This window comes from Lipotes vexillifer, unplaced genomic scaffold (genome assembly GCF_000442215.2).
Source record: "Lipotes vexillifer unplaced genomic scaffold, Lipotes_vexillifer_v1.1 scaffold712, whole genome shotgun sequence".
Taxonomy (NCBI): Eukaryota; Metazoa; Chordata; class Mammalia; order Artiodactyla; family Lipotidae; genus Lipotes; species Lipotes vexillifer.
Genome location: NW_006775660.1, coordinates 657,130 through 671,717, shown reverse-complemented (window position 1 = coordinate 671,717; position 14,588 = coordinate 657,130). Strand labels below are relative to the sequence as shown.

The 14,588-nt window shown below is 37.5% G+C and overlaps 1 protein-coding gene across 4 annotated transcripts in view; it reads right to left on the bottom strand.

The window, feature by feature from the left end:
* Window positions 1-14,588, bottom strand: part of PHTF2 (putative homeodomain transcription factor 2) — a 117,126-nt gene that overhangs the window by 59,148 nt on the left and 43,390 nt on the right. For 3 of the 4 annotated variants that reach the window (XM_007450093.1, XM_007450094.1, XM_007450092.1), the window contains one exon: window positions 2,993-3,049. In XM_007450093.1, the coding sequence (XP_007450155.1) occupies window positions 2,993-3,049 (57 nt within the window). Of the gene's footprint in view, window positions 1-2,652; window positions 2,665-2,992; window positions 3,050-14,588 lie in introns of all 4 variants that reach the window. The other variant, XM_007450091.1, reaches the window with a different exon arrangement.

The window sequence follows — 14,588 nt, the reverse complement described above, 5'->3', positions numbered from 1 at the left end:
AAAAGAATCGATTACCTAAAAGGACAAACTCAATACATTTGTTAGTGTTCTCTATGCAACAGGTACAGTGTTTTTGTTCTTTTAAATCAAATATTAACATTAATACACCACAGTTACACACTTCTCTACCTTCCTTAGAATACAAAATTATTTTACACTATAAATAATTTGCTTCCACTAGAATATTTAACAAAAATGTTACGCTTGTCAACGAATTAACCTTTTCAATTAAAAATAACAAAAGTAAGTTGTTGGGTTTTTTTGCAGTACGTGGGCCTCTCATTGTTGTGGCCTCTACCATTGCGAAGCACAGGCTCCGGACGCGCAGGCTCAGTGGCCATGGCTCATGGGCACAGCCGCTCCACGGCATCTGGGATCCTCCCGGACCGGGGCACGAACCCGTGTCCCCTGCATCGGCAGGCGGACTCTCAACCACTGCACCACCAGGGAAGCCCAAAAGTAAGTTTTAATACTGTTTTTAGTTCTTCAATTACTACTACAAAGTACTATTACAAAGTATATATATATATGTGTGTATATATATATATATATATATATATTTCTATTTTGGGGAGGGGGTTAAATTTCAAAAAACATCCAAATGTGCCAACTGGTAACACAATCTCTCAAGGTACTTAACACTCCCTGTCCAACAAGTTAAACTGTCAAAGAAAATAAAAGATTTCAAGGCATCTTACTAGACCTTTCTGCTGCCCTTTGTTTAACTTTTCCAGCTCTTCGTGATAGTCTCAGACCGTTGTCTCATGGGTCTCTCACTTCTCTTTCCTCCTTCACTTACATCTATTTTTTTTTAACCTATCCATTAAATGTTGTTTCCCAGTGTTCTGTTCTCAGCCTTTTTCTCTCATCATTCAATGTAAATCCACTCACTCCTATAGCTGTATCTGTATAATGTGTATAATACATAAAATACCCATATATATATGGGTAGATGAAATACATAATTACAAATGAGATAAATTCAATTAAGAGAGGGATGTATAGTTCTCTATTGGGATGCAAAGTGGGGAAGCAGCCCTGAGGAGGTTAGGAAAGATTTCACAGAGGAAGTTACTCATGAGCTGAGCTTGACAGACATTAGAGAGAATGAGGAAAACATGCCAGACAGAATGTTTTACCCACACACACACACACACACACACACACACACACACACACACACACACACACACACACACACCCTTTACATATTGAGGACTCCCCAGTCTCTCTTGCAAGTATCACCTGGATAATTCTGAAACAGAATTCTGTATCTGCTCCTCTTCTAATATTTCCCACCATACTTAGGGCTGCCTTAGTGAAGTTGTTGAAATAGAAATTTAATCAGGTAACTTTTTCTGCTTAAAACCCTTCAATGTCTCTCCCATTGTTTTCCAGATTATGCCTAGACTCTAGAGTAAAGCAGTTAAGCCCCTTCAAGATCTGACTTCCATATCCTTTCATGTTTTACTCCTAATCACTCTAATCACCCTCCTCCACCCAACCTATTAGCCATCAAGTTCCTTGAGGATTCTGAGTCAGGCATGCTCCTTCCTTCCTTCATGTATATTTTCATATGGTCTTCATTCTGTCTGGAATGTTTTCCTAATTCTAATGTCTGTCAAATTCAGCTCATGAGTCACTTCCTCTGTGAAATCTTTCCTAACCTCCCCAAGGGCTGCTTCCCCACTTTGGATCCCAAGAGAGAACTACACATCCCTCTCTCTCTCTTTTTTTTTTTTTTTGTGGTACGCGGGCCTCTCACCGCTGTGGCCTCCCGCTTCGGAGCACAGGCTCCGGACGCGCAGGCTCCGCGGCCATGGCTCACGGGCCCAGCCACTCCGCGGCATGTGGGATCCTCCCAGACCAGGGCACGAACCCGTGTCCCCTGCATCGGCAGGCGGACTCTCAACCACTGCACCACCAGGGAAGCCCCACATCCCTCTCTTAATTGAATTGATCTCATTTGTAATTATGTATCTCATCTAAAACATTATAATCTATTTTATCTTTCTGTCCCCATGATTTAATCCTATACTTAAGACATAGTAGGTGCTCACTGCAACTTTGTTAACTGTATTAATTCTTCATGTAAATAGTTCAAAGATTAAAATTAACAAATGGCAAAGAATCTTCCTCTTCATTATAGATGATTAAGTTGCCTAAACACTGAAATTTTTAAGTAACTATAGACACTGGTTTTCAATCTAATATAAACCTTTCTGCACAAAATATAAACTGTCAAGCAACTAAAGTAACATTCTCTGGGCCAATATTAAGTTTAGCTCGTGCAGGAACACACTGATTAGTATCATCTATGCAAATGAAAAATATAAATCTTATTACTGAAAAGGTGTGACTGCTGAGAAACAGAAAAAATTTAGTTAAAAAATAGTTTCCATGTTAGCAAGGTAGCCTATGAGAATGTCTTAACAGTGTTAAATGATTACATGTCCAAGAAGAAACTATGAACTACGAAAACATCTCAATTAATGCTTTGCTTTCCTAAATTCTTTAAAAAAATGACCAACTTTTCAGTGACTCTATTTGCGTCCAAGTCATTCTGTTAGTAGCACCAAAAAGCAGATCTCAATTAAAAAGAGCAGCGTTTGCACAGGATCACTCAGGCGGGAAAAATCCTGAAACACTTACCAGTTTAATAAACTGTACAGAGCAATGACAGCATCAAAAGGGAGGAAAAGCAAACTAGAAGTATAAGGTGACAAGTGAAAGGGGAAAAGAGCTGACAAAAAATAATCATTAGAAATTAAATTTTAAAAGAACAGAAAGATGCTAAAGAGCAAAAAGAGAAAAATCATCAGAGGTAAAGACACATGAATATGCCCTCATAAAAGAGTTTACCTCTTTATTTAAAAGTTTGGATAGCATAAGTAATATTAATTTGCACCTTTAAAGGTCGACAGAAAGATATTAAATAAACTGTGGTTAATAATCAATTTATAGAATATACAAAATGAAATAAACTTGTTACCTTGATTTCTCTTTGTTCAACAGATTTTTCCCATATTTGTTGATCATATGCTCCAATCTATGAAAATAAATTAAAAATAATACTACATTAAATGATCATTGTTGGAACCCATCCAACAGGTATAACTCTGTTGAATTACAAGCAACTTAATGTTTGTTCAGCGCAGATTAGATCCAGCTCTGTCTCAGACTTCTGTGATCAATACTGTATGGCAGTGGTTCTCAAAGTATGCTTGCAGGACCAGCAGTTTTAGCATCTTCTTGAAACTTGATAGAAATGGCAACTCTCTGGTTTCAGCCCAGAATTACTCAATCAGAAATAGGGATGTGATACTCAACAATGTTTGTAAAAAACCCTCTAGATTATTCTGATACACTACTGAAGTTTAAAAGCCTAGGGCAGTGACCCTAGGGAATTTTTATTTTGAATAAACATAATTGCTACAGCCCTGGTACGGTCAAGAAAAAATTCCCAAGTGATTAATTCTTTATGGAGTTATTTTTAAAGAAAAAAAATATCAATATTCTACAGAAGTAAACATTCATAAGCAGGTAGACCACAATTACCAATTAGATTAAGGTTTAAATTGAAAAATATAGTCAAGAAAGCAATTGAAGACACAGGGAAAAGCATCAAGAAGTAGAATTCCTTGTACCTTCTGTGCCTATTACTCTTAGATGCTGGGAAGGTCTCTGAAATATACCTTCACCTTGGCAGGATGAACGAACCATTCTTACTGTTCCTAACCAAGTTCTTCTCTGCTACCTCCTATTGTCTCCAGTTTCCACTTAATTTCCTATATCCAACAGGATACTGAAGTGGGTCAACAGCCTATAGTTTAAACTGAGAGTCTTCATTATTAGCATTAATTGAAACTTAGAATCCTGAGACATTAAAATTACTTCAGATAATTACAATTTAGAGACTGGAGACAGAGACCAGAGATAGGCAAAGATATGAGTAAGTTCAGGAAAATATTTTCTGACTCACAAAACCTTTCTACCCAGAAGTCCTCTTAGCTACATGTTATTTTTTAAATCTCATTTCAAGAAATGAGAAATTGAGAATATGAGAAGGGTTTAAATATAGATATAAAGGAGCTAAAAAATGATTTATTAAATCATTTTTTAAAGGTGTGACTTGTTATAAAGACTTTTAAGGATGTACATGTGTTTGTACATTTTCTAGCAAAGAGAGAGCAACACCCAGACACCCAGTGTGGATCTGGGGATGTTCCATAACAGCCCGTCATTTCTATTATCTCTCCTACATATTACCTTATTCATTCTAATTTCTCTGGTCCTTTAAATACTGTTCTTTTTCATCACATTCCTGTGACTCCTTTCTTATTTTAAAAATCACTTTATGATATAATAATACCCTGCAAATTAAAATCTTATAACACCTAGACCAAGCCACATAGACTGAACAACTGACTTATACTTAACCAAAGCTGCCATCAGTCTCTATAAAGCACGATTAATAAGTCCTAGGTAAGCAATAACCAAATGGTTAGACCTAATGGCAGAGCTGGCCTGCGGTGACTAATTGCCCCTCAATCATCTTCCTTAAAATCAGAAAATAAGTATGGGAACACCGATTCCACAGGAGTAATTCTGCTCTAACTTGATAATTCAGAATGACTGGGCTTGATTCAATTAAAAGTTATTTTTTAAATGTGTAACTATTTCAATGCACTGCATACTCTTTAGTGAAACAATAATCAAAACTAATAAAGAATAGGTACCAATATGTTTAATAATTATTTTGGCAGTATTTTGTTTTCACATACAAAACAATTGCACTAGGTTCTCTTTTAAAAGAACTGTGGGTTTTTTTTTAATTAATTAATTAATTTATTGGTCATACTGTACAGCATGTGGGATCCTAGTTCCCCAACCAGGGATCGAACCTGTGCTCCCTGCAATGGAAGCATGGAGTCTTAACCACTGGCCCGCCAGGAAAGTCCAAGAACTGTGTTTTTATTTCAAGATGACTCAAGAATATGGACATGGAAATATATATCCCACAGTCCTAAAGTCAGGGAAAATAAAATAATGCATGTGCAACAGACCAAGTCAGGAAAGCATGCCAGTACAACCACATCATGGTACTGAATAGCTCCAGGTTTTTACAAAGGTATAGAAAGTCTAATAAACCTTGCAGTGAAGCAGTGACTAGAAGTAGAAAAGTTTTTTGAAGGCTGAGGTTCTTGCAAACAGCAGAATGGTGATGGGGAATATTCCTATAAAAAGGATATAAAAAGGAAAATGATGGCTTGTTTTACTGGCTAATCAACTTTTCTTCAAAGATTTGATGCGTGAGAGGAAGGACAACTTTTACTATAATAGAATACCTTGTGGGATCTTAATTTTTTTTTAGCCAGGTAAGTGTCATTTTCAATTACAAGCAATTAAATGCCTCAAAAAGTGGAAACATCAGTTCTCCTTTGAAGCAGACTTTTTTTGTTTATAAAATACTACCGGAATGGACCCTTTAGTTACATACGCAAATTGACTTCTTTACTGAAGAAAACTGTGAGGGTGCCTTTAAAGCTAAACACAGGTGCTTCAGGAGATGTGCAGGGTTCTGCTTAGTGATGCATATGCCATTAACAAACTACCTTCACATATGAATTCAGACTGAACTGTCTCTGAAAATTGCTTCTTGGGATATGTGTGTAGTACCTCAGAGGCATCATGAAATCAGAGTGGTGGCAGGATACTAGAAGGGACAGGGAAGGAATTCAGAAGGGAAGGCCCCTTTCTGACCTAGAGCCTCACTTTCTTCCACTCTTGAAATCTGGCAAGATAGAAGATTAGAACATCTGCAGCTGGGGTCAAGCTTTTCCCTTGAAAGAAACATAATCTTATGGTCAATCATAACTGAGCAAGAAAAGAAGTGAAACAGACTGAAGAGGAGAAGAACCATCTTCCCAAGACTTAAGGTCATGGATCAAGAATAATTTGCAGGCTGTGTTAAAAAAAAAGAATTAAAAAACAAACAACTTGACAAGTTTTCCAAAGGTTCTATACTACTTCGGACATACACATACTTGGCAGACTTGACTAAATCACCTAAACTTGATAGCTGTTTCTTTTTTGTATTTCTTCTACAAAAAAATTAAATAACAAGGCCAAGTTCAAATATAGTTCTCTGTGAAAAATCAGGAAGAAAATAACTAATTATTTTTTTAATGTCATATAAAAGATTAAAGGAAGCTCAGTAGTAACATTTGTCTAACAGAACAGGAATTTTAATCAGATAATATGTTCTTTAATTGGGAAAAAATATTATGTAATATTTTGGCCACTTTCAAATTTCAGCTACCTCCTAACTGCTCTTTCCTGACCCACAAAATGCCTTCACTGTTTGGGTGTTTAGAAAAGTGCCTAACATTCTATGGGAACAAAAGGATATATATGCAAACAATGTTTTGTTGGTAGACAGAAATACCTAGGTAATTAATGTATGAGAAGTTATATGAATTTTCAACCATATTCTTCACGTGACAATGTGTTTCAAGGAGGGAAAAACATTGTTTCTATTGTATTATAAGAGAGGACTCTGGGGCTTCCCTGGTGGCACAGTGGTTGAGAGTCCGCCTGCCAATGCAAGGGACACGGGTTCGTGCCCCGGTCCAGGAAGATCCCACATGCCGCGGAGCGGCTGGGCCCGTGAGCCATGGCCACTGGGCCTGCGCGTCGGGAGCCTGTGCTCCGCAGTGGGAGAGGCCACAACAGTGAGAGGCCCGCGTACCAGAGAGGACTCTGAAATCCTGATTTACATTTGATGTGCAGCCAACTGTTTTGTACATGTTAAGAAAGTAAAGTTCATTTTCTGGTGCCTGGTTATAGTAAGCAAAGTTTATCAATGCACTGGTTATTACTCCCACAGATGCCCTGAACACCTTAAGCCTCAGGCGTACTGTTACCCAACCAGAGCTGATCTACAGTCAGCTTTTCTCACCTGGTCCCAGAAGACCAAACACTGCCCTCTACAGATTCATGCTGTATCTTCAACAACAGGTCTGGCAATCCTATATGGATCACTTACACTACTCCCCATAATGACAGCAAGGATAATTCTAAATTTTCTTTTCACAGGCTTTAATTCCTAATTACTCTGAACATAACACTTCAATTACTTCCACTTCTAAGATCGAAGCCATAAGATGCAAATGTTAAAATTGGCTAAAAAAAAATACAAACAGAAAATATCTGAGGGACCAGTGTCCTGAAAGTGGTAAAAAAAAAATTTTTTTAAGAAAAAATTAGAAGAGAAATTGAGATACTATAACTTAGTAATATCAAGTGGATTAAAATTGAACTAAATAGATGCTTTCTGACCTACTGAAGACCTACTTATAAAAGGCAAGTGGATGTAGCTAATATGCTACAGTAAGTATGTATGTAAATATAGATAGCAGACATTTTAGAAGGATACATGAAAGCCATTAATAGTGAGGACAGCTCTTTTACAATTTTTGCTTTATATTCACTGATCCTATATCACTTTTTCTCCCTACAATGGATAAATACTATTTTTATAAAGCAGGATTCTAACCCAGGTCTGATAAACTGCAAAGTAATCTGAATTAGTTATCTAAGAAATTAATATGTTTCTGTCAATGAATATTAACTTTACAAGGAATTATCTACCTCCACCTATCATCATTCTTATTTTGTACCTTTCTATATACTGAGACAAACAAAATGGGGAAGGGGAAAAAGAGGGGTGGGACAAAGAGAGGGGAACGGGGGAGGGGCAGTCAGGGATGGAGAGAGAGAGAGGGATGAGAGAAGGAGAGAACTGGTAGGTAGAGAAAAAGATTGTCTTTGTCTAGGTGTCTGCCGGAGTCAGCTCTGACTTCTAAGGAAAAAAAAAATTGTAACGAAAATGAAGGTATCAAGAATACAAATATTAAAACCCAGGTAATTAGATGGTCAAGTGTGAAACATGTATCACTTATGGTCCTAGAAAAGAAGTATCTCTGAAAACAATTTAAAAAGCTACTCTTGGGCGATCTGATTACTACTTAGGTCATCACATTCAGAAGAGCAGTGGTTCAGATGTCAAGAGGCTAAAGAGAAGGTGTCACTTCAAAAAGGTAGTTACCAATAGTTAATTAGATTAACTGCTTAGATAAGAGATTTAGAGTTCACGAATAAATATAAGCAGGGCAAACTGAGGCCCAGATGTGCACGCATATTTTAAACACTTAGTTCTTTAACTAATGAATAGACATGCCATAATACTATATGCTAAAGCTCTAATTTGTCCTACTGTTTCCATGCTCAGTTTCATTTTTTGGAATCTCATTTCAGAAACTGAAAAGCAGGCTATTAATTCTCACAAACATAAGCAAAGGTAATGTTGCTTTTATACCTGTGATGGTCCCACATTTTAATAGTGATTTAATACCAGTACAACCCAGGATAATTAATTTTTATCTTTGAGTCTTTTTATAAAAATAAAAGTTGTCAATCAGAAAATACCCTTTGTTGTATTTAGTGTGTTGGTTTCTTAATCCTTTGTTTTCTCCACTGGCTTAGTTGAACAGCTCTTAATGTTTGCTGACAGAAGCGGAAAAGACCCTAGACTGTGCAAGAGAACCGAATAGTCTTATGGTCTTGGGCAAATTTCTTGACCTCTGAGATTCTGTAAAATGGGGATAACAGAACATACTTCACAGAACTGGAATATGAAAAGATAGTGTCTGGTATATAGTCAGTGCTCTGTAAATGTTAGTTCTTTCCTTTCTTGGCAATTCTCAACAGCTCCAGGCCTCAATTACCTCATTTCTAAATTGATGAAGTTAACTATACTTAAATTAATTTATGATAACATTTATACTCACTAATGATGAGTTGGATGGCTATAGATAATTTCTTTATGTACCAGTATGGGGAGAGAAAAGATTCAGTGCTACTAAAGTAGAACCAAAAGTGTAGCTAGAGGGCTGGGCTTCCCTGGTGGCGCAGTGGTTGAGAGTCTGCCTGCCGATGCAGGGAACACGGGTTCGTGCCCTGGTCCGGGAAGATTCCACATGCCGTGGAGCGGCTCGGCCCGTGAGCCATGGCCGCTGAGCCTGCGCATCCGGAGCCTGTGCTCCGCAACGAGAGAGGCCACAGCGGTGAGAGGCCCGTGTACCGCAAAAAAAAAAAAAAAAAAAAAAAAAAAAGTGTAGCTAGAAATATCTGGGCAGAAGGTACCAAGAAGAAAGCAAAAACAGCGGTGTAAGGATAAGTGTCCTTTTCTTAATTATAACTAATATAATAGGTTTTTAGAATTACTTAGTTTATTAATGAAACCAGAGCTGTCAACACCCAAAATCTCATTTGCCCAGACAACTAAACTATATAGTTTTTCACTCTCACAATGATCTATCTACAAGTATGGTAAGAAACAGAGACTGAGGGGTTGAGCAAACTAACAAAATTAAAGTTACTGAACAAAATAGTAGATCTGAGAACACTGATCACCAATGAAACATATCTATAATCCAAAAAATTATGTTGTCATGGTGGACATGCTGAAATTATACGGTACTTCTGTTCATATTACTAAAACATACTGAAGAAACAATTAGGGCCATTTAAAATCATTAGGATTACTGATTAATTTTCAGACAAATCTTTTCCCAGAAGTAGTAGAAACTAATTCTTTTGACTTTTTAAAACTTTTAAAATTTATTTTTATAACCATTTTTTAATTGAAGTATGGTTAATTTACAATGATGTGTTAGTTTCAGGTATACAGAAAAGTGATTCAGTTATTTATACACACACATATATATTATACACACACATATTATACATACATATACATACATACATACACACACACATATATTCTTTTTAAGATTCTTTTCCATTATAAGTTATTACAAGATATTGAATATAGTTCCCTGTGCTATACAGTAGGTCCTTGCTGTGTGTCTACTTTATATAGAGTGTGTATATGTTAATCCCAACCTCCTAATTTATCCCGCCCCCCCCCTTCCCCTTTGGTAACCATTTATTTTCTACGTCAGTGAGTCTATTTCTGTTTTATAAATAAGTTCATTCGTATCGTTTTAGATTCCACATATAAGTGATATCATATGATATTTGTCTTTGTCTGACTTCATTTAATATGATAATCTCTAGGTCCATCCATGTTGCTGCAAACGGCATTATTTCATTCTTTTTTTTATGGCTGAGTAATATCCCATTGTGTAAATATACACTACATCTTCTTTATCCATTCATCTGTCGATGTACATTGAGGTTGACTTTTTTAAACTTTTAATTTCAAAGTAAAGCTCTCAACACTTTGAATATCAAATAGGTTTTCACCGTTTTTTGCTCATAACTACTGCCTCTCAAACAAATTTGGCTGTTGAATGTCTAGGAATATCTGAGTCCTTATAACTGCTCCTATGTAAAGCCTTGTTTCTAACCTACTACGTATCTTGAATAGCTCTCCTATCCTATTCTCTTGCTTTTACATAATGTTCTTTTTTTTTTTTTCTTTTTTTGAGGTACGCGGGCCTCTCACTATTGTGGCCTCTCCCGTTGCAGAGCACAGGCTCCGGACACACAGGCTCAGCGGCCATGGCTCAAGGGCCCAGCCACTCCGCGGCATGCAGGATCTTCCCGGACCGGGCATGAACCCGCATCCCCTGCATCGGCAGGCGGACTCTGAACCCCTGCGCCACCAGGGAAGCCCCACAATGTCCTATTTTAATCAACATATTGTCTAATGTTTTTGATTCTCCATTACACACGCACACACACACACACATTCCTATAATAGTCAGACACTCAGGTAACTTTAATGATGAGGATCAAATAAGGAAGTTGAATCATTTAATTAAACAATATAAACTATGAATGATGATGATGTCAGACAAAAAGGTATGGTCTGGGGCTTCCCTGGTGGCGCAGTGGTTAAGAATCTGCCTGCCAATGCAGAAGACATGGGTTCGAGCCCTGGTCTGGGAAGATCCCACATGCCACGGAGCAACTAAGCCCGTGCTCCACAACTACCGAGCCTGCGTGCCACAACTACTGAAGCCCGCACACCTAGAGCCCGTGCTCTGCAACAAGAGAAGCCGCCGCTATGAGAAGCCCGTGCACCACAACAAAGAGTATCCCCTGCTCACCGCAACTAGAGAAAGCCTGCATGCAGCAACAAAGACCCAATGCAGCCAAAAATAAAAATAAATAAATTTATTTTTAAAAAAAGTATGGTCTGAAGACATGGCAAAAGCTAGTAACTCTTTTGAATGTATAACAACTACCAAATTATCTTACCAAATCTTTAGCTCTTCTGAATCAGTCTTTTCTTAGAACTCTAAAAAACATATGAGAAGCCAAACCATAGAAGCCTTCTAATCCAATAATTAAAATATTGCCCTATAATTCTAGTTTTGGGGGAGGGGAAGGACCTAAAATGGGTAAGTATTCAAAGTTAAAATACAGTTTCTCCCACTATCTGAAAGTAGAGCATTCCTATGAAACTGTTCGTAGGCCAAAATGGTGTAAAGTGAAGCATCAGTTACCTTAAGACACATCTTGCTAACAGATGCACAAAATAAATCAAGATAAATCACAGATGATCAAAGACACAGTTCAAAGATACAGCTGGGATGCTTCATGTAGTTCCTAGGGAAAGAGCTTGGCGGTGCCACTCTTGCTGCTTGGGGTGCGTGCTGCCGCTTGAACAGCTCACTCACTGCAAAACAAACGCTGAAGGCTATTTTCACTTTTCACCTTTTTTCATAAAAGCAAAAATCCTCTTTGGATTTTTTTTCTGGTAGCAAAAACAGGTACCAACGTAGGCTTTTCGTAAAAGCAAAGTGGTGTGAAACAAATTTTCAAAAAGCCAGGGATACCTGTATCCTAACTGGGGAAAGAAGTGTAAGTCATGGAAAAAATATGAATAATTATAAGCAAAGAGGTTTCTTTGCAATCTCTTTGCTTCAACTGTCATTTATTTCTTCTGCTATCAATTATTAGCAGAATCATATCATAACCAAAGTATTACTACAGAAAAGCAAAGCTGCTTAAGTAGAAGGCAAATAAAAAAAACGTTTTAAAGATTAAGATCTTTTTGGGTGGAGAATATAATTTTTAAAGGAAGAAAACAGATTTCTGGAATTCAATCCATTTTAAAATACTATATATCTAGCTGGCCTCTGGCATTTGGATCAAAACATCAAAGTTTGAAAACACATCCTCAGATACTAAAACCTTGTTAATTAGCGAAGATTCCATTCATTAATAGTAACAGCTAAGGCCATTTAATCTCTTCCCACAGATTGTGTCAGGCTAAGCATCATCTAAAACCACACTCTTCCCTGCATTAACCCTAAGAATAGTGTTTTACAGGCCACATACATATAATCAAATCATGAATCATGACCAAGTTCCTATTGCCTAAGGAAAGCCAGTTAATGATATAGTAAAACAGTGATTCAAGTTTAGAAAAAAAGAAGAGTATTCTTTAATTCAACAAACAGAGGGGCTTCCCTGGTGGCGCAGTGGTTGAGAGTCCGCCTGCCGATGCAGGGGACACGGGTTCGTGCCCCCGTCCGGGAAGATCCCACATGCCACGGAGCGGCTGGGCCCGTGAGCCATAGCCGCTGAGCCTGCGCGTCCAGAGCCTGTGCTCTGCAACGGGAGAGGCCAGAACAGTGAGAGGCCCGCGTAACGCAAAAAAATACCAAAAAACGAAACGAAACAAACAAACAAAAAAAACAAAACAGAGAGATGATCATGGTAGAATCTGCTTCTAAGAAATTGTAAATCCAAAGAAAAAATATTCAGTTAGTTATAATTCAAAGCAGAATGAAGGACTATTGCACTATACATCAGCAAGAGTTGGTCTGAAAATGAGCAGTATTTGTGAGGTAAAATGTACAAGAATAGGAAACTTACTGGGTATGGGGACATGGGAAAGAGATAAAGATGACCATTTCTGGCTTAAGTACCTGGAGCTTCATGGGGATCATTAACCATGACATGGAATAAAAAAACAGTTTGAGAAAAGCTGTTGGAGCTCTAAGACAGCTAGGAATTATGTCTGAGTTCAGAGAGTTGGGAAGGTAAAAAATTTGGAACTCAGCAGCATAAACTAGGTGTTTTGATATTATGTGGTCAATTTGATAATCTAGGGAAATAGAATAACTTAAGAACAAAATGTTAAGAAGGATAAATATGCAACTGAAGGGGAGAAGTATCAAAGTTAGGTAAGAAGACTTAGAAAAATTAGGTAGGGAGAGACTATATAGTATATTAATATATATGATAATTAAAGCAATATATATATTTATGTATATAAAAGCAATATAGTATATATCTATAATAAATAGCAAACAAGGGAAGAGTTTCAAGAAAGAAGGTAAAGAGAGCTAAAAATACTGAAACATTTTGAAGTCGTTATGTAGTTAAACATATTCATGTCAAATAATCTTAATCTCATTTAAATAGTAGGCAAAGTCATTAGCTGAGATATGAAAGCTGGGGAGTTTGGGAAATGGGTGACAATAAAGAAGGTAAGAAACAACCGCTCGGGGAGACAGAATACAGTACCAACTAGAGTGACTTAGAGTAGGGATTCCAGGAAGAGCAAATGCAGCTGAGTTGGTATTAGAAGCAGTCAGCTGGGAGTCAGCTGAGTTATGTTTGTATTTTCTCTTTCACCACCAAGGCTCAACAGTCCAGGATCAGGAGGGGAAGAATTAGATACACAAACACACACACACACACCCTGCCACCAAATACCTACAATATGCCAAGCATGATGCTATGCACTTGGCAAGGCCCTTCAGTATGTCTTCAAACCGTATAGCTTCCGTTCTCTCTCCCTGCTTCTCCTGAACAATTCAGCACTACAGCCATTAGAGGGGGCAGAGTCATGGGGAACCCAAAGCAGGGTGTCAGAGAGTCTGACACATAGGGGTGACAAGGGCAGAGTATCAGCCAAAGTGGAGTGTAGAGGGGGACCTTGTGGGGTTAGGGGAATCACAGCCTAAGCAGGATAAGTAGGGTGACCACATGTGGGAATGACCCTGAGCAGCAGGGCGAGGAGGTCATCCACTTGGAGGATATGCTCATGTGGGGTGTCAGAGCCCAAGAAAGACAAAGAAGGTCTAGAATAAAGAGCTTGAATGGGATGGTATGGCAGCTGAGATGGAAGACTGGTTACATATATAAGGACTGATGTCTCAAAAGCCTGAAAATGTTCCTCTCTGTTTACTCAAAAATCTCTACCTATAAAGCTACTAAAGAAGAGATTATTAGTTCAATGACATGAATGCTATATGTAAATAGGAGAAGGGTTTAATAAATTATGGCATATTTATATAACAATATTATACTCTTTAAAATTATGTTTTAAAAGGGTATTTAGTGACACGGTAAAGTACCTTTACATGAAAACAGTATATAAAAAAACTAAATATAATATAATCCTAATTTTGTTGGGGAAAACTCACAATGTTAACAGTAGGGTAATTGTGTGACTTTATTATACTTACCTGCATTTTCCACTTTTCATATTGTAGACATGTATTACTTTTAAACTATGATTGAAACATCATTAAAAA